The sequence below is a fragment of the Carassius auratus genome, unplaced genomic scaffold (assembly GCF_003368295.1).
Source record: "Carassius auratus strain Wakin unplaced genomic scaffold, ASM336829v1 scaf_tig00215075, whole genome shotgun sequence".
NCBI classification, from domain to species: Eukaryota; Metazoa; Chordata; class Actinopteri; order Cypriniformes; family Cyprinidae; genus Carassius; species Carassius auratus.
Window position 1 is genome coordinate 1 of NW_020527924.1, and position 18,794 is coordinate 18,794.

Here is an 18,794-nt window from a genome sequence, read left to right on the forward strand (position 1 = left end):
AACGCGCTAGCCTATTGCGCCACAGAGACTGACGGTGCATGCTCTATGGGTAACGTCAAAAAGAATTCGAAGCTGGGCGCGTCTCACAGGACGGCTGCAGCACTGGTCTGCGTCAGCAAATTGAGGTCAAGAGAACGACACCCGTTGGGAGGGGCCAGAGAGAGCCAAAGGACACGCCCAACGTGGGGCTCGAACCACGACCCTGAGATTAAGAGTCTCATGCTCTACCGACTGAGCTAGCCGGGCTGCGGTGGTCGAAAGATCAAGGCTGACCGCTGTTTTGATAAGTGCCAAACATTTCATGCGCAAAACGGAGCCTCGCTTCCACACAGGCTTGACGAAACATCTCACGGGTAAGGTTTGACTTAAGCCTAGCGGTAGGTTTAGAGCAGTGGCGTCCCAACTCGATCCTGGAGGTTCCTTGTCCTGCCGAGTTTGGATCCAAGCACAAAGAAACACACCTGAAGCTGTGTGTTGCCGGCAGGTCTGATGGAGCTGGCTGGAAGCGAAACTCTACCTGACAGGGGCCCTCCAGGACAGAGTTTGGACACCCCTGGCTTAGACTGTTCTCTGTTGTTTTAAGCCACGCCTGTTGCTGGGGAAACAGATTGAACGAGCAGAGCTCTTGTCCAACAGCCTGAAAGGCTACTAGTTCAGCCAACTCATCAAACGTTCCAGGTATGGAGTTCTGTCCCGCTGTGTGAATACAGTTTGCAAACTCCGACAGCATGTGATTGGAAAGCCAATTTGGTGGCATTTTTGTGGCGCTCAAGAGGGAGATTTGATCAGGACCTCCCTAGACCACACAGGCCTCCACCACCGGAAAACAAAACACGAACACTCCGCGTACACGCCACAGCAAACTTGAGCTGACGCAAACATTCACTCAGCACCCTTTGTCTTCTTTTAACACTAGACGACTCGCAAAAGCTGTTCACTCTCAAAAGGGGCTACGGACGCTGTTCCACGCATGCGTCAGTGGACACGTTTGCTAAATTCTGCGCTTGCCGACATGGCTGCGAAAAGCTTCCTTCGTCCCTGGGTGGGCTCGAACCACCATCCTTTCGGTTAACAGCCGAACGCGCTAGCCTATTGCGCCACAGAGACTGACGGTGCATGCTCGTATGGGTAACGGTCAAAAAATAATTCGAAGCTGGGCGCGTCTCACAGGATGGCTGCAGCACTGGTCCTGCGTCAGCAAATTGAGGTCAAGAGAACGACACCCGTTGGGAGGGGCCAGAGAGAGCCAAAGGACACGCCCAACGTGGGGCTCGAACCCACGACCCTGAGATTAAGAGTCTCATGCTCTACCGACTGAGCTAGCCGGGCTGCGGTGGTCGAAAGATCAAGGCTGACCGCTGTTTTGATAAGTGCCAAACATTTCATGCGCAAAACGGAGCCTCGCTTCCAACACAGGCTTGACGAAACATCTCACGGGTAAGGTTGGACTTAAGCCTAGCGGTAGGTTTAGAGCAGTGGCGTCCCAACTCGATCCTGGAGGTTCCTTGTCCTGCCGAGTTTGGATCCAAGCACAAAGAAACACACCTGAAGCTGTGTGTTGCAGGCAGGTCTGATGGAGCTGGCTGGAGCGAAACTCTACCTGACAGGGGCCCTCCAGGACAGAGTTTGGACACCCCTGGCTTAGACTGTTCTCTGTTTGTTTTAGCCACGCCTGTTGCTGGGGAATACAGATTGAACGAGCAGAGCTCTTGTCCAACAGCCTGAAAGGCTACTAGTTCAGCCAACTCATCAAACGTTCCAGGTATGGAGTTCTGTCCCGCTGTGTGAATACAGTTTGCAAACTCCGACAGCATGTGATTGGAAAGCCAATTTGGTGGCATTTTGTGGCGCTCCAAGAGGGAGATTTGATCAGGACCTCCCTAGACCACACAGGCCTCCACCACCCGGAAAACAAAACACGAACACTCCGCGTACACGCCACAGCAAACTTGAGCTGACGCAAAACATTCACTCAGCACCCTTTGTCTTCTTTTAACACTAGACGACTCGCAAAGCTGTTCACTCTCAAAAGGGGCTACGGACGCTGTTCCACGCATGCGTCAGTGGACACGTTTGCTAAATTCTGCGCTTGCCGACATGGCTGCGAAAAGCTTCCTTCGTCCCTGGGTGGGCTCGAACCACCATCCTTTCGGTTAACAGCCGAACGCGCTAGCCTATTGCGCCACAGAGACTGACGGTGCATGCTCGTATGGGTAACGGTCAAAAAATAATTCGAAGCTGGGCGCGTCTCACAGGATGGCTGCAGCACTGGTCCTGCGTCAGCAAATTGAGGTCAAGAGAACGACACCCGTTGGGAGGGGCCAGAGAGAGCCAAAGGACACGCCCAACGTGGGGCTCGAACCCACGACCCTGAGATTAAGAGTCTCATGCTCTACCGACTGAGCTAGCCGGGCTGCGGTGGTCGAAAGATCAAGGCTGACCGCTGTTTTGATAAGTGCCAAACATTTCATGCGCAAAACGGAGCCTCGCTTCCAACACAGGCTTGACGAAACATCTCACGGGTAAGGTTGGACTTAAGCCTAGCGGTAGGTTTAGAGCAGTGGCGTCCCAACTCGATCCTGGAGGTTCCTTGTCCTGCCGAGTTTGGATCCAAGCACAAAGAAACACACCTGAAGCTGTGTGTTGCAGGCAGGTCTGATGGAGCTGGCTGGAGCGAAACTCTACCTGACAGGGGCCCTCCAGGACAGAGTTTGGACACCCCTGGCTTAGACTGTTCTCTGTTTGTTTTAGCCACGCCTGTTGCTGGGGAATACAGATTGAATGAGCAGAGCTCTTGTCCAACAGCCTGAAAGGCTACTAGTTCAGCCAACTCATCAAACGTTCCAGGTATGGAGTTCTGTCCCGCTGTGTGAATACAGTTTGCAAACTCCGACAGCATGTGATTGGAAAGCCAATTTGGTGGCATTTTGTGGCGCTCCAAGAGGGAGATTTGATCAGGACCTCCCTGGACCACACAGGCCTCCACCACGCGGAAAACAAAACACGAACACTCCGCGTACTCGCCACAGCAAACTTGAGCTGACGCAAACATTCACTCAGCACCCTTTGTCTTCTTTTAACACTAGACGACTCGCAAAGCTGTTCACTCTCAAAAGGGGCTACGGACGCTGCTCCACGCATGCTAAATTCTGCGCTTGCCGACATGGCTGCGAAAAGCTTCCTTCGTCCCTGGGTGGGCTCGAACCACCATACTTTCGGTTAACAGCCGAACGCGCTAGCCTATTGCGCCACAGAGACTGACGGTGCATGCTCGTATGGGTAACGGTCAAAAAAGAATTCGAAGCTGGGCGCGTCTCACAGGATGGCTGCAGCACTGGTCCTGCGACAGCAAATTGAGGTCAAGAGAACGACACCCGTTGGGAGGGGCCAGAGAGAGCCAAAGGACACGCCCAACGTGGGGCTCGAACCCACGACCCTGAGATTAAGAGTCTCATGCTCTACCGACTGAGCTAGCCGGGCTGCGGTGGTCGAAAGATCAAGGCTGACCGCTGTTTTGATAAGTGCCAAACATTTCATGCGCAAAACGGAGCCTCGCTTCCAACACAGGCTTGACGAAACATCTCACGGGTAAGGTTGGACTTAAGCCTAGCGGTAGGTTTAGAGCAGTGGCGTCCCAACTCGATCCTGGAGGTTCCTTGTCCTGCCGAGTTTGGATCCAAGCACAAAGAAACACACCTGAAGCTGTGTGTTGCCGGCAGGTCTGATGGAGCTGGCTGGAGCGAAACTCTACCTGACAGGGGCCCTCCAGGACAGAGTTTGGACACCCCTGGCTTAGACTGTTCTCTGTTTGTTTTAGCCACGCCTGTTGCTGGGGAATACAGATTGAAGGAGCAGAGCTCTTGTCCAACAGCCTGAAAGGCTACTAGTTCAGCCAACTCATCAAACGTTCCAGGTATGGAGTTCTGTCCCGCTGTGTGAATACAGTTTGCAAACTCCGACAGCATGTGATTGGAAAGCCAATTTGGTGGCATTTTGTGGCGCTCCAAGAGGGAGATTTGATCAGGACCTCCCTAGACCACACAGGCCTCCACCACCCGGAAAACAAAACACGAACACTCCGCGTACACGCCACAGCAAACTTGAGCTGACGCAAACATTCATTCAGCACCCTTTGTCTTCTTTTAACACTAGACGACTCGCAAAGCTGTTCACTCTCAAAAGGGGCTACGGACGCTGCTCCACGCATGCTAAATTCTGCGCTTGCCGACATGGCTGCGAAAAGCTTCCTTCGTCCCTGGGTGGGCTCGAACCACCATCCTTTCGGTTAACAGCCGAACGCGCTAGCCTATTGCGCCACAGAGACTGACGGTGCATGCTCGTATGGGTAACGGTCAAAAAATAATTCGAAGCTGGGCGCGTCTCACAGGATGGCTGCAGCACTGGTCCTGCGTCAGCAAATTGAGGTCAAGAGAACGACACCCGTTGGGAGGGGCCAGAGAGAGCCAAAGGACACGCCCAACGTGGGGCTCGAACCCACGACCCTGAGATTAAGAGTCTCATGCTCTACCGACTGAGCTAGCCGGGCTGCGGTGGTCGAAAGATCAAGGCTGACCGCTGTTTTGATAAGTGCCAAACATTTCATGCGCAAAACGGAGCCTCGCTTCCAACACAGGCTTGACGAAACATCTCACGGGTAAGGTTGGACTTAAGCCTAGCGGTAGGTTTAGAGCAGTGGCGTCCCAACTCGATCCTGGAGGTTCCTTGTCCTGCCGAGTTTGGATCCAAGCACAAAGAAACACACCTGAAGCTGTGTGTTGCAGGCAGGTCTGATGGAGCTGGCTGGAGCGAAACTCTACCTGACAGGGGCCCTCCAGGACAGAGTTTGGACACCCCTGGCTTAGACTGTTCTCTGTTTGTTTTAGCCACGCCTGTTGCTGGGGAATACAGATTGAATGAGCAGAGCTCTTGTCCAACAGCCTGAAAGGCTACTAGTTCAGCCAACTCATCAAACGTTCCAGGTATGGAGTTCTGTCCCGCTGTGTGAATACAGTTTGCAAACTCCGACAGCATGTGATTGGAAAGCCAATTTGGTGGCATTTTGTGGCGCTCCAAGAGGGAGATTTGATCAGGACCTCCCTGGACCACACAGGCCTCCACCACGCGGAAAACAAAACACGAACACTCCGCGTACTCGCCACAGCAAACTTGAGCTGACGCAAACATTCACTCAGCACCCTTTGTCTTCTTTTAACACTAGACGACTCGCAAAGCTGTTCACTCTCAAAAGGGGCTACGGACGCTGCTCCACGCATGCTAAATTCTGCGCTTGCCGACATGGCTGCGAAAAGCTTCCTTCGTCCCTGGGTGGGCTCGAACCACCATACTTTCGGTTAACAGCCGAACGCGCTAGCCTATTGCGCCACAGAGACTGACGGTGCATGCTCGTATGGGTAACGGTCAAAAAAGAATTCGAAGCTGGGCGCGTCTCACAGGATGGCTGCAGCACTGGTCCTGCGACAGCAAATTGAGGTCAAGAGAACGACACCCGTTGGGAGGGGCCAGAGAGAGCCAAAGGACACGCCCAACGTGGGGCTCGAACCCACGACCCTGAGATTAAGAGTCTCATGCTCTACCGACTGAGCTAGCCGGGCTGCGGTGGTCGAAAGATCAAGGCTGACCGCTGTTTTGATAAGTGCCAAACATTTCATGCGCAAAACGGAGCCTCGCTTCCAACACAGGCTTGACGAAACATCTCACGGGTAAGGTTGGACTTAAGCCTAGCGGTAGGTTTAGAGCAGTGGCGTCCCAACTCGATCCTGGAGGTTCCTTGTCCTGCCGAGTTTGGATCCAAGCACAAAGAAACACACCTGAAGCTGTGTGTTGCCGGCAGGTCTGATGGAGCTGGCTGGAGCGAAACTCTACCTGACAGGGGCCCTCCAGGACAGAGTTTGGACACCCCTGGCTTAGACTGTTCTCTGTTTGTTTTAGCCACGCCTGTTGCTGGGGAATACAGATTGAAGGAGCAGAGCTCTTGTCCAACAGCCTGAAAGGCTACTAGTTCAGCCAACTCATCAAACGTTCCAGGTATGGAGTTCTGTCCCGCTGTGTGAATACAGTTTGCAAACTCCGACAGCATGTGATTGGAAAGCCAATTTGGTGGCATTTTGTGGCGCTCCAAGAGGGAGATTTGATCAGGACCTCCCTAGACCACACAGGCCTCCACCACCCGGAAAACAAAACACGAACACTCCGCGTACACGCCACAGCAAACTTGAGCTGACGCAAACATTCATTCAGCACCCTTTGTCTTCTTTTAACACTAGACGACTCGCAAAGCTGTTCACTCTCAAAAGGGGCTACGGACGCTGCTCCACGCATGCTAAATTCTGCGCTTGCCGACATGGCTGCGAAAAGCTTCCTTCGTCCCTGGGTGGGCTCGAACCACCATCCTTTCGGTTAACAGCCGAACGCGCTAGCCTATTGCGCCACAGAGACTGACAGTGCATGCTCGTATGGGTAACGGTCAAAAAAGAAATCGAAGCTGGGCGCCTCTCACAGGATGGCTGCAGCACTGGTCCTGCGTCAGCAAATTGAGGTCAAGAGAACGACACCCGTTGGGAGGGGCCAGAGAGAGCCAAAGGACACGCCCAACGTGGGGCTCGAACCCACGACCCTGAGATTAAGAGTCTCATGCTCTACCGACTGAGCTAGCAGGGCTGCGGTGGTCGAAAGATCAAGGCTGACCGCTGTTTTGATAAGTGCCAAACATTTCATGCGCAAAACGGAGCCTCGCTTCCAACACAGGCTTGACGAAACATCTCACGGGTAAGGTTGGACTTAAGCCTAGCGTTAGGTTTAGAGCAGTGGCGTCCCAACTCGATCCTGGAGGTTCCTTGTCCTGCCGAGTTTGGATCCAAGCACAAAGAAACACACCTGAAGCTGTGTGTTGCAGGCAGGTCTGATGGAGCTGGCTGGAGCGAAACTCTACCTGACAGGGGCCCTCCAGGACAGAGTTTGGACACCCCTGGCTTAGACTGTTCTCTGTTTGTTTTAGCCACGCCTGTTGCTGGGGAATACAGATTGAAGGAGCAGAGCTCTTGTCCAACAGCCTGAAAGGCTACTAGTTCAGCCAACTCATCAAACGTTCCAGGTATGGAGTTCTGTCCCGCTGTGTGAATACAGTTTGCAAACTCCGACAGCATGTGATTGGAAAGCCAATTTGGTGGCATTTTGTGGCGCTCCAAGAGGGAGATTTGATCAGGACCTCCCTAGACCACACAGGCCTCCACCACCCGGAAAACAAAACACGAACACTCCGCGTACACGCCACAGCAAACTTGAGCTGACGCAAACATTCACTCAGCACCCTTTGTCTTCTTTTAACACTAGACGACTCGCAAAGCTGTTCACTCTCAAAAGGGGCTACGGACGCTGCTCCACGCATGCGTCAGTGGACATGTTTGCTAAATTCTGCGCTTGTCGACATGGCTGCGGAAAGCTTCCTTCGTCCCTGGGTGGGCTCGAACCACCATCCTTTCGGTTAACAGCCGAACGCGCTAGCCTATTGCGCCACAGAGACTGACGGTGCATGCTCGTATGGGTAACGGTCAAAAAAGAATTCGAAGCTGGGCGCGTCTCACAGGATGGCTGCAGCACTGGTCCTGCGTCAGCAAATTGAGGTCAAGAGAACGACACCCGTTGGGAGGGGCCAGAGAGAGCCAAAGGACACGCCCAACGTGGGGCTCGAACCCACGACCCTGAGATTAAGAGTCTCATGCTCTACCGACTGAGCTAGCCGGGCTGCGGTGGTCGAAAGATCAAGGCTGACCGCTGTTTTGATAAGTGCCAAACATTTCATGCGCAAAACGGAGCCTCGCTTCCAACACAGGCTTGACGAAACATCTCACGGGTAAGGTTGGACTTAAGCCTAGCGGTAGGTTTAGAGCAGTGGCGTCCCAACTCGATCCTGGAGGTTCCTTGTCCTGCCGAGTTTGGATCCAAGCACAAAGAAACACACCTGAAGCTGTGTGTTGCAGGCAGGTCTGATGGAGCTGGCTGGAGCGAAACTCTACCTGACAGGGGCCCTCCAGGACAGAGTTTGGACACCCCTGGCTTAGACTGTTCTCTGTTTGTTTTAGCCACGCCTGTTGCTGGGGAATACAGATTGAACGAGCAGAGCTCTTGTCCAACAGCCTGAAAGGCTACTAGTTCAGCCAACTCATCAAACGTTCCAGGTATGGAGTTCTGTCCCGCTGTGTGAATACAGTTTGCAAACTCCGACAGCATGTGATTGGAAAGCCAATTTGGTGGCATTTTGTGGCGCTCCAAGAGGGAGATTTGATCAGGACCTCCCTGGACCACACAGGCCTCCACCACGCGGAAAACAAAACACGAACACTCCGCGTACTCGCCACTGCAAACTTGAGCTGACGCAAACATTCACTCAGCACCCTTTGTCTTCTTTTAACACTAGACGACTCGCAAAGCTGTTCACTCTCAAAAGGGGCTACGGACGCTGCTCCACGCATGCTAAATTCTGCGCTTGCCGACATGGCTGCGAAAAGCGTCCTTCGTCCCTGGGTGGGCTCGAACCACCATCCTTTCGGTTAACAGCCGAACGCGCTAGCCTATTGCGCCACAGAGACTGACGGTATGGGTAACGGTCAAAAATGAAATCGAAGCTGGGCGCGTCTCACAGGATGGCTGCAGCACTGGTCCTGAGTCAGCAAATTGAGGTCAAGAGAACGACACCCGTTGGGAGGGGCCAGAGAGAGCCAAAGGACACGCCCAACGTGGGGCTCGAACCCACGACCCTGAGATTAAGAGTCTCATGCTCTTTTTTTTTTTTTTTTTTTTTTTTTTTTTATTAAGAAATTTCAATCAATAAAATACAATAGATTAAGCAAAATCAATAGAAATACAGAACATCGTCTTTACACATCTCTACATTACACCTCTTTCCTTTACATAGATAATTTAAAAAACTCTTCCACTTTCTGGCAACTTCCACATTAAATCGTTTAAAACACAACAGACTTTTGGGGTAAAAACATCATAAAAAGAGTCTAACATATTCACACCTTTAAAGTACACATACAGTCTTTCGATATATAATTCTGTTTTTCTTTTAAACACACTCCAAACATCCAACACAATTTTTTCTTTTTTAGCCACAGTTCTTCTGTCCCATATTGCACTTTTCATTAGCATTACACACAGATTAATGAAACTTTTGTTTTTACACTTTTTTTCCCAACCAAACATCACAACTCTATTCCATTCCATTATATTTTCATCCCACTCCTCAGTCACATCTTTAATTAAACATTTACATTTCCTTAAAAAGTCCTCTAGGTCTCTACAATGTAAAAACATATGTAAAATCCCCTCTTCCTCTTCCTGGCACACTTTACACAGAGCATTTTCTTCCATTCCTATTTTATTTAAAATTACATCAGTAAAAACCACTTTATGCCTTATAAAATACTCCAAACATTCCAATTTGGTTTCCACACATTTCCCCGTCATGTTTCTCCATATACACTCTTTTTTTAAATCTTTGAATTTCTGCACCCAGTATCCATTTACAATCGGCTCTTTAAAAACATAATCTCTAAAAGCACAATAAATCATTTTCACAGTACATTCCTTAAAATCATAAATTTTTTCCCCAAACTTCACATGAATACATTTCTCTTTTGGCTCTCCTTCCATACTTTCTATTCTTTTTATCCACTCTTTAGGTATTGCATTTTTAATGATTTCATATTTATTTTTTATTTCTTGTTCACTGTAATCCTCTTTTGCCTCCTCCATTGCATCTACAATAAATTGTGTCGGTAAAAACCCTTCTTTAAATTCATACAAAACATCTCTCACTCTTGTTATCCCCACATCCATCCATTTCTTTAAAAACAATTATTTGTCTTGTTTTAAAATGTTTTTGTTTAAAAACAGAGGTTGATTTAAAATGTTTTCTCTCCCATGTGGATCATACTCAACTTTGTCTAAAAATTTTCCCCAGGCACTAAACATTTCCCTATAAAACTCTGGTAAGCACTCTGTCATCCAATTCTTAGTTTTCATCCATAAAATCCCATCCCCCATGTTAAAATCCCCACATTTGTTTAAAAAATATTCCATTGTCTTTTTCCATGCTGCTTTGTGACCATCATCTAGATATTTTTTTACTATTTTAACTCTTAAGCTATTTTTTCTCTGTTCAACATCAATTAATCCCATCCCTCCTTTCCCTACTTCTCCTATTAATGTACTGTATGCAATTCTTGACGGTTTACCATTCCATAAAAAATCTAAAAAACATTTTTTCAACCTTTTCTCCACCCACACTGGCATAGCAGTCACATATAAAACATACCACAACTTTGACACCATTAACACATTTAAAATTAAAACCTTCCCTTTTAAACTTAAAGTCCTCAATTTCCAAAAATTTAACCTTCTTTCAATTCCTCCTACTATTTCTTCCCACATTTTTTCTTTAACATTCCTTTCATCTTTTCCCATTAGAACACCTAAAATCCTTATTTCTTTTGTTTCTTTAAAATGAAAATAATCAGTTAAAGCATTTACTCCTCCATATCTCACATATGTTGTTTTTTCTTCATTTAACTTGCCTCCTGATCCCCTACAAAACATCTGTACCACTTCCATTACTTTATTAACACTCTCTATATCCTTAACTATTATTGTTGTATCGTCTGCATATTGAAATATTTTTTCATTTCCCCCACTTCCTTCAATGTTTATCCCTCTTATGTCTTCATCTATTTTAACAGCTAATCCCAATGGTTCTGCAACTAAAGAATATAAAAGCGCCGATAATGGACATCCTTGTCTTATTGACCTAGTAATTTTAAAACATTCTGTTAAAAAACCGTTACACTGTATTCTTGTTATTGCTCCCCTGTACAAAATTGTAATCCACTTGACAAAATTATCCCCAAACCCGTACCTTCTTAAAATTCCAAATAAATAATCATGCTCCACTCTATCAAAGGCCTTTTCAAAATCCAAACTAATAACATATCCTTTTTTGTTTTTTTCTTTCATATATCTTATTCTATCTATTATACTTAAAGTTGTATCTGCTATATCTTTCCCTTTTACTCCATACACTTGATTTGTTTTAATTATGGTTGGCATTACCTCTTTCAATCTATTGGCTAAAACTTTTGTTAAAATTTTCAAATCTGTATTCAGCATTGTAATTGGTCTATAATTTTTTAGGTCTACTTTATCTCCTTTTCTTTTATATATCAACTTTATTAATCCCATCCCCATTCTCTGATTCATTTCCTCTTTTTTAAAAATGTCTTCATATACTTCTTTTAAAATACTGGTTAAAAAATCTTTAAAAACTATATAAAATTCACTCCCCAAACCATCTATACCTGGACTTTTATTTTTGTTTAATTCACTTATTGCTCTTTTTATCTCTTCTTCTGTTATCTCTTCATCACAGTCTTTTTTGTCTACATCTCCTACTGTTGTTTTTATTTGATTTAGTAACTCCAATTTCTCTTCTTCTTTCAACCCCTCAGTACTAAACAGATTTTCATAATATGCTTTTACTTCTTTTAATATTTCCTCATTTGTTTCCACCACTACACCATTTTCCCCTCTTATTTCTTTAATCATTCCAGCTTTCCCTCTTATTTTTTCTAGATCAAAGAAAAACTTTGTACATTTTTCACCTTCCACCGTATATTTAGCTTTACTCCTTAGTCTTGCACCTTCATATTTTTTCTCTTCCATGTCTTTCAATAATCCCTCCAATTCTTTTATTTTTTGTATATCTTTCCCATTCTCATTTAATTCATTTTTCGGGTCTGTGTCTTCCTGGCTGGTTTGGGTCCAGCTTTCAAATAATATACAAGTCCGGGTCGGGACTGGGTAGGCATTTCTCGGATCTACAAGGGTCCGGGTCCAGGTATTGAAATATTAAGACTGGTCCGGGTCGGTTCGGTGTAGTACATCACAGGTCTCTTTCGGGTTCGGGCACACATTTTTGGACCTGTGGAGACCTCTAGTTATAGCGCTTTGAAGAATTTTTGGTCCATTCATCTATGCAGAATTGTAGTAATTCAGCCACATTGTAGGGTTTACAAGGACGAACAGCCTTTTTAACGTCATGCCACAGCATCGCAATAGGATTCAGGTCAGGACTTTGATTACGCCACCCTAAAGTTTTCATTTTGTTTTTATTCTGCCATTCAGAGGTGGACTTGCTGGTGTGTTTTGGATCATTGTTCTGCCGCAGAACCCATGTTCACTTCAGCACAACAACATTCATTAGGAAAACAGTGTGTCAATAATGCAAAATGACAGTTAAAGGCAGTTCATCATTAAATTCAGGGATGTCATCTCTGTTCAGTTTAAATAGTGTCTGTGCATTTATTTGCAATCAAAGTCAACAATATCGATGTAGATGAAGTGACCCCAACTAAGCAAGCCAGAGGCGATAGCGGCAAGGATCCGAAACTCCATCGGTGACAGAATGGAGGACAAAAAACCTTGGGAGAAACCAGGCTCAGTTGGGGGGCCAGTTCTCCTCTGACCAGACAAAACCAGCAGTTCAATTCCAGGCTGCAGCAAAGTCAGATTGTGCAGAAGAATCATCTGTTTCCTGTGTTCTTGTCCTGGTGGTCCTCCGAGACCAGGTCTTTACAGGGGATCTGTATCTGGAGCTCTAGTTGTCCTGGTCTCCGCTGTCTCTCAGGGCTGTAGAGGTCCTCTCTAGGTGCTGATTCACAATCTGGACTGGACCCTCTGACCTGGATACAAACTGGATCTGGTGGCTACGGTGACCTCGGAATAAGAAAGAAACAGAAAAAATATTAGCGCAGATACCATTCTTCTGATGATGTAGCAAGTACATCAGGTGTTATGTGAAGTGTTTCCGGTTCCAGTTTACCTAATTAATGCAGCCTAAAAATCCTTTAACGGATTTGGATATTAAAAGCATATTAGTATGTTATGTGTAAGCCAGTTTAAAGAGATGGGTCTTTAATCTAGATTTAAACTACAAGAGTGTGTCTGCCTCCCGAACAAAGTTAGGTGGGTTATTCCAGAGTTTAGGCGCCAAATAGGAAAAGGATCTGCTGCCGCAGTTGATTTCTAGTTTTGTTTTCCTCCAGCTGCTCTCCATTTTTTGGGCTGCTCTCTTTAGGGTGCGAGTATGCTCATTATACCATGGTGTCATACTGGTTTCCTAAACCGTCCTTAAGCGTAAAGGAGCAACTTTATTTAAAGTGCTAGAAAAGAGAGAGTCCATAGTTTCTGTTACATCATAAAGTTGTGCTAAGTAATTTGGATACGTCAGGAAGATAACTTAAAAAGCAGTCTTTTGTGGTAGAAGTGATGGTTTTTCCATACTTATAGCCAAAATTGTAAATTCTACTTCTTGTTACATGAAGTTTGCACAAAACAAAATAATGATCTGAGAGATCATCACTTGGCTGCATAATTTCAACACTATCAACATCAATTCCTCGTGACAGTATTAAATCTAGAGTATGATTTCGACAATGAGTAGTTCCTGAAACGTGTTGTCTAACCCCAATAGAGTTCAGAATGTCTATAAATGTCTGTGTTTTTGATAGGCTCATTTAAGACTCATTCAGGACATGCAAAGTGTATGAGAGCAAGAACGCAGAAACCTGGAAAATCCTGTGTAGAAAGCGTAGTCTCATGTTAGGTTATTCCAGGTCAGAATTTGGAAACCTGCAAACCTTTCTGAGCGTCTTTTATAAAACAGGCTTCAGATGTGCTGAATGCATCGAAAAGCTTTCCCGTTCTGACGCCGGATATTGCATCTACAGTAATGACTGGTACGGCTGTAGGTTTGATCCTCATGGTCTTTGATTTTTCCAGGCTGATACACAGGCCGATCTTAATGGCTTCGTGGTTGATGTGATATAAACTGTGCTAATGATTGTTCACAAATGGCAACATAATTCTCATGCTGTCCAAATGAATTTGTGCTGCAAATAAAACTTTGGTAATGCTCTGTTTCACAAGGAGTTTGATAACTGCCAGGTTGAATGTTTGAAAGGAAAGAGTTACTGAGATTACAAGTAAACTTTTTTTCATTAGTCTTTTTTTCAGTAGACGTTGATGCTTTAAACTGTTTTTGTATTTTTTTTTTCTTCTAGACCTGATTGAGGAGAGTCAAGAGCTGATTTGGAAAAGAAAAAGCAGAATGAGAAAGATCATGATTTAAAAATTGGAGAAAAGATGGAATCTAACAGTTTTTTAATCTGCCGTCTTTGTGGAAAGAGCTTCAATCGAAAACAAAACCTTACGCTCCATATGCGAGTCCATACTGGAGAAAGACATTTTATCTGTAAACAGTGTGGAAAGAGTTTCACTCAAAGTGGAAACCTTAAAATTCACATGAGAATTCACACCGGAGAAAAGTCTTATATTTGCTCTCAGTGTAGACAGAGATTTACAAATAAAGGCAACTTAATTTACCACATGAGAACTCACAGTGAAGAGAGCTTGTTCACCTGCCCACAGTGTGGGAAGAATTTCCCTCAAAAACAAAACCTGGCAACCCACATGAGGATTCACACGGGAGAGAAGCCATACATTTGCACTCAGTGTGGAAAGGATTTTACTCATAAAAGCAACCTTAATTACCACATGAGTACCCACAGTGGAGCGAAGCCTTATACTTGCTCTCAGTGTGGACAGAAATTTGCAAATAAAGGCAACCTTAATTCCCACATGAGGATTTACTCTGGAGAGAAGCCTTACACTTGCCTTCAGTGTGGAAAGAGTTTCGCTCATAAATCCACTCTTAATAAACACATGTTAAGTCATACAGGAGAGAAGCGGTTTGCATGTGCTCAATGTGGAAAGAGTTTTGCTCATAAACACACTCATAATAACCACGTGAGAAGTCACACAGGAGAGAAGCAGTTTGCATGTGATCAATGTGGAAAGCGCTTCACAACAGAACTAAGCCATAGATACCACATGACCATTCACACCATGTGGTCTGTTGAAAGCGCTATATAAATGCAGTCCATTTACCATAAAGTAGGCCTAAATTACCACATAAGGACTCTCTCAGGAGAAAAATGTTTTATATGTCATCTATGTGGGAAGAGTTTTAAAAATTCACATGAGAGATCACGCTGAAGATAATTCCTTCACCTGCAAAACTTAGTGAACGTTCACTGCTGCTGAGTGTGAACCAAATCTGATTGTACACCTTTTATTTTCAACATTCACCTCTATCTACATTATCCACCTATGTTGAGGCTACATCTGACCATCTCCTTTGCTGTAGTTTCAAGCATTTATATTTACATTTATTCCAAATTAACTTAGAAATTTTGTAATAATATTTATTTAAATAAAGATTTGAATAGAAAAGGAATATCGAACAAGTGTGTGTGTGTGTGTGTGTGTGTGTATATGGACCTCCACTGTGGACTTTAATTGAATACCCCGGTATAGAGGCATCATTCCATTTCATACATTCATAACTTGGAATCAAAATAGTAGTTGAAATTCGGTCATGCTGTGAAATGCCACACTGTATAACTGAATTATAATATTAATGATGTTCATATAAATAAAATTAAAAGCTGAATGAAATAAAGATTTTTACACTACATTTTCTGATTAATCTTAGTGAGAGAATGTACTGGTAATACACTCATCTGATGATGTCATGAAGATATTTCCGTCAAGTTGGCACCCCATAAAAAGAAATAATCTATAAAACTATGCTATTCACTGATTTGTGTCGCAAAAACGAGTGTTTGTGCTGGTTTGGTGTTTGAGATATCAAACATTTTCTTTCACCGTGTGATGTCACCCTCCACCCCATGTTGCCCAAAATCGCTCCAAATCGGCCCAGTTAGTTTATGTTGGGTCTGTGCCATTAAAACAAATGCTTTATCTATTTTCCTTCCTTAAACTGGGGTGGGGAGTGACGTCACCAATCCCTTCTCTCTAAAACTGGTGTCATTCATTTGTGCTTGATTACCGTATTTTCCGGACTATAAGTCGCACTTATTTTCATAGATGGGGTGGTCCCGTGACTTATAGTCAGGTGCGACTTATTTTTCTAAATTAATTTTACATAAACCAAGAGAAATGAACCAAGAGAAAACATTACCATCTCCAGCCACGAGAGGGAGCTCTATACTGCTCATTGCCTCTCTTGCGGTTGTAGGTGGTAATGTTTTCTCTTGGTTCTAAATAAATAGTGAAAAAAAGTGACGTGACATTCAGCCAAGTATGGTGACCCATACTCAGAATTTGTGCTCTGCATTTAACCCATCCGAAGTGCACACACACAGAGCAGTGAACACACACACACACACACACTGTGAACACACACCCAGAGCAGTGTTCATCATTTATGCTGCGGCACCCGGGGAGCAGTTGGGGGTTCAGTGCCTTGCTCAAGGGCACCTAAGTCATGGTATTGAAGGTGGAGAGAGAACTGTACATGCACTCCCCCCACCCATAATTCCTGCCAGCCCGAGACTCGAACTCACAACCTTTCGATTGGGAGTCCAACTCTCTAACCATTAGGCCACGACTTCCCCTAAAAATACGACTTATAGTCCGATGCGACTTATATATGTTTTTTTCCTCGTCATGACGTATTTTTGGACTGATGCGACTTATCCTTAGGTGCGACTTATAGTCCGAAAAAGTTCTGATTTGTGCCATTGAAATGAACTGTATAAACTAACTAAATGCTGTTTTTTCAGTTTGAGACTATGTCCCAAGAGAATGTCTGAGTCACAGATGAAAATGGCTTATTACTGTAATACAGTAAAGAAGTAATACGGGTTTGAAACAACAAGAGAATGAGTAAATTATATAAAGTTTACAGGCTCTTTATTTGCAGCTGATAAACCAAATGGAGAATAATAAGAAAAATAAATTCAGTTCAGTGAAATATTGCATATATCAATACAAAATAAATGTATTTTTATATTTAACGGTGACCATCTTTATGGATACATACAGTTAGTTATGCTAATGACTCTCTCTCGGTGCACGCGTCGGCTTGTGTGTGAGTTTACCGATGTCTATCATTTATGAACAGCCATATGTTAATGCTATATGTAACAAGATTTAATAAGTGTGTGTAGCCAAGATATTTATTATGATATAAATCCTCGTTTATGTTGCTATTTATAACACATTATAGCTCCATTATGTACTGCTCGCTGTTATTAAGTAATCAAAACAATAAACCAAATTAACACCAAAATGGATGTACAATCATTTAATTTAATTAATTCATGTGCTATTTTAAAGGATATAATACCTCAGAAAACGATCTGAATGGGTTATAGAACACTCATAAGCAAAATAATCACTAAAATATGTGTCATTTAATTTCTATTAATTAATTTACAACCATTTTGACAAATTTTACATATTTGAATAGAAAATACAGAAATTTACTAAGAAATGTAAGAATCTTATATAATCTTAATCATATATATATATATATATATATATATATATATATATATATACACATTTATTTATATATATATATATATATATATATATATATATATATATATATATATATATATATACATACAGTAGGTGGACAACCTAAACCTCACGCGCACATATTCTTTGGAAGCAGCAGCCTTTCACTGAGCCATTCGGTGCGAGCAGCAGTGCACTGGCATATTTATGCTCATTATGACTTTTTTTCCATCATACAACATCATGAATATGGAAATGTTTGGATTTCTCCCGAATGAGAGCGATAAGCCCAACCTTACCTTATGTTTCACTTTAAATTATTTTTAACTATTGTTTTTTGTTGTTTATAAGCCTATTAAATACTGAAATTATATTTATCCACTAGAATTATATATATTTTTTTCTTGTTCTGTTCTGATAAATTTGTTAAATTTAAAAGATTTGTTGTAAAGTGAAATAGAAATATCCTGTTGGCACATTATATATCAATATTAGCCCTGCTGTTATAATTTCTGAATGTAATAAAATGCAACTCAATACAATAAACTCAAAAATAAACTTAATTTATTTTGTAGTGTGTTTATAAAAAATATGCAGCAAACGAAAATAGGCGATTAATCAGTTAAAATGTGTTATTGTTGGTTAACAAATTTACATTATACACTTAGGAACAGAGCATGGGCCTATCTAGGCTATGTTGTTAACTATTTACAAGTTTTGTGTATGTTTTTATCCAGTTTTTTTTTTCCATTGCATTTGAAAATGACTTTGTGCATGCACATTCACTTCGTGCGCTCAACATGCTCAGCTGTGGACGATTTCAGAATGTTTGATATAAAGGTTGCGGTTACATAGTTTACCATAATTGTTCATTAAAAAATATATATAAATCAAAATAAACTGTTATTTTTATGCTAACATGCAATCAAAGTCTTCGGATACTGTACATGATACAGAACATGATAATAATAGTAATACATGATTCATTTAGGCTATTTAACTTCTAAACTACTTGAGATTTTAAAGTCAGTTTAATAGAATTGAAATTCAAGTTGAATATGGTATTAAAAAATATTTTAATTGGTTTTAATTTATTTCTATGAATTAATAATATGTTATCATGACTTTTTCATCATATCATTTTTTTATGAGCTGTACTTGTTTTCCATTTCGGAAACCAAGCCCCCACTTTTTTTTTTTTTAATCTATTAATCGCTCACATACCTCTAACAACAGTAAATGTTTTGTAATTTGTCTTTATGAGGAACACTGTCAGGGGAGTCACGTTATCATTAGAGTTGCAATTGAACTCAGAAATGGAAAATAAG

General features: G+C 43.4%; 1 protein-coding gene and 16 non-coding genes across 17 annotated transcripts; 1 reads left to right on the top strand and 16 right to left on the bottom strand.

The window, feature by feature from the left end:
• Positions 1-174: 174 nt before the first annotated feature.
• On the bottom strand, positions 175-246 carry trnak-cuu (transfer RNA lysine (anticodon CUU)). The gene has a single exon. It is a non-coding gene; the product is annotated as a tRNA-Lys (tRNA).
• A 787-nt stretch (positions 247-1,033) lies between these two features.
• trnan-guu (transfer RNA asparagine (anticodon GUU)) lies at positions 1,034-1,107 on the bottom strand. Its single transcript has one exon. It is a non-coding gene; the product is annotated as a tRNA-Asn (tRNA).
• Positions 1,108-1,256: 149 nt separating this feature from the next.
• trnak-cuu (transfer RNA lysine (anticodon CUU)) lies at positions 1,257-1,329 on the bottom strand. The gene has a single exon. It is a non-coding gene; the product is annotated as a tRNA-Lys (tRNA).
• Positions 1,330-2,118: 789 nt separating this feature from the next.
• On the bottom strand, positions 2,119-2,192 carry trnan-guu (transfer RNA asparagine (anticodon GUU)). The gene has a single exon. It is a non-coding gene; the product is annotated as a tRNA-Asn (tRNA).
• A 149-nt stretch (positions 2,193-2,341) lies between these two features.
• trnak-cuu (transfer RNA lysine (anticodon CUU)) lies at positions 2,342-2,414 on the bottom strand. The gene has a single exon. It is a non-coding gene; the product is annotated as a tRNA-Lys (tRNA).
• Positions 2,415-3,184: 770 nt separating this feature from the next.
• trnan-guu (transfer RNA asparagine (anticodon GUU)) lies at positions 3,185-3,258 on the bottom strand. The gene has a single exon. It is a non-coding gene; the product is annotated as a tRNA-Asn (tRNA).
• A 149-nt stretch (positions 3,259-3,407) lies between these two features.
• Positions 3,408-3,480, bottom strand: trnak-cuu (transfer RNA lysine (anticodon CUU)). Its single transcript has one exon. It is a non-coding gene; the product is annotated as a tRNA-Lys (tRNA).
• A 770-nt stretch (positions 3,481-4,250) lies between these two features.
• Positions 4,251-4,324, bottom strand: trnan-guu (transfer RNA asparagine (anticodon GUU)). The gene has a single exon. It is a non-coding gene; the product is annotated as a tRNA-Asn (tRNA).
• Positions 4,325-4,473: 149 nt separating this feature from the next.
• trnak-cuu (transfer RNA lysine (anticodon CUU)) lies at positions 4,474-4,546 on the bottom strand. Its single transcript has one exon. It is a non-coding gene; the product is annotated as a tRNA-Lys (tRNA).
• Positions 4,547-5,316: 770 nt separating this feature from the next.
• trnan-guu (transfer RNA asparagine (anticodon GUU)) lies at positions 5,317-5,390 on the bottom strand. The gene has a single exon. It is a non-coding gene; the product is annotated as a tRNA-Asn (tRNA).
• Positions 5,391-5,539: 149 nt separating this feature from the next.
• trnak-cuu (transfer RNA lysine (anticodon CUU)) lies at positions 5,540-5,612 on the bottom strand. The gene has a single exon. It is a non-coding gene; the product is annotated as a tRNA-Lys (tRNA).
• Positions 5,613-6,382: 770 nt separating this feature from the next.
• Positions 6,383-6,456, bottom strand: trnan-guu (transfer RNA asparagine (anticodon GUU)). Its single transcript has one exon. It is a non-coding gene; the product is annotated as a tRNA-Asn (tRNA).
• Positions 6,457-6,605: 149 nt separating this feature from the next.
• Positions 6,606-6,678, bottom strand: trnak-cuu (transfer RNA lysine (anticodon CUU)). Its single transcript has one exon. It is a non-coding gene; the product is annotated as a tRNA-Lys (tRNA).
• A 788-nt stretch (positions 6,679-7,466) lies between these two features.
• trnan-guu (transfer RNA asparagine (anticodon GUU)) lies at positions 7,467-7,540 on the bottom strand. The gene has a single exon. It is a non-coding gene; the product is annotated as a tRNA-Asn (tRNA).
• Positions 7,541-7,689: 149 nt separating this feature from the next.
• trnak-cuu (transfer RNA lysine (anticodon CUU)) lies at positions 7,690-7,762 on the bottom strand. The gene has a single exon. It is a non-coding gene; the product is annotated as a tRNA-Lys (tRNA).
• Positions 7,763-8,532: 770 nt separating this feature from the next.
• trnan-guu (transfer RNA asparagine (anticodon GUU)) lies at positions 8,533-8,606 on the bottom strand. Its single transcript has one exon. It is a non-coding gene; the product is annotated as a tRNA-Asn (tRNA).
• A 4,873-nt stretch (positions 8,607-13,479) lies between these two features.
• Positions 13,480-16,114, top strand: LOC113093530 (gastrula zinc finger protein XlCGF8.2DB-like). Its single transcript, XM_026259243.1, has one exon. It carries the CDS (start codon positions 14,221-14,223, stop codon positions 15,007-15,009), a length of 789 nt encoding a protein of 262 aa, XP_026115028.1. The 5' UTR covers positions 13,480-14,220; the 3' UTR covers positions 15,010-16,114.
• The last annotated feature ends 2,680 nt before the right edge of the window (positions 16,115-18,794 follow it).

Coding starts and splice junctions, on each gene's coding strand:
- LOC113093530 (XM_026259243.1), top strand. CDS start 14,221: ATGGAATCTAACAGTTTTTTAATCTGCCGTCTTTGTGGAAAGAGCTTC.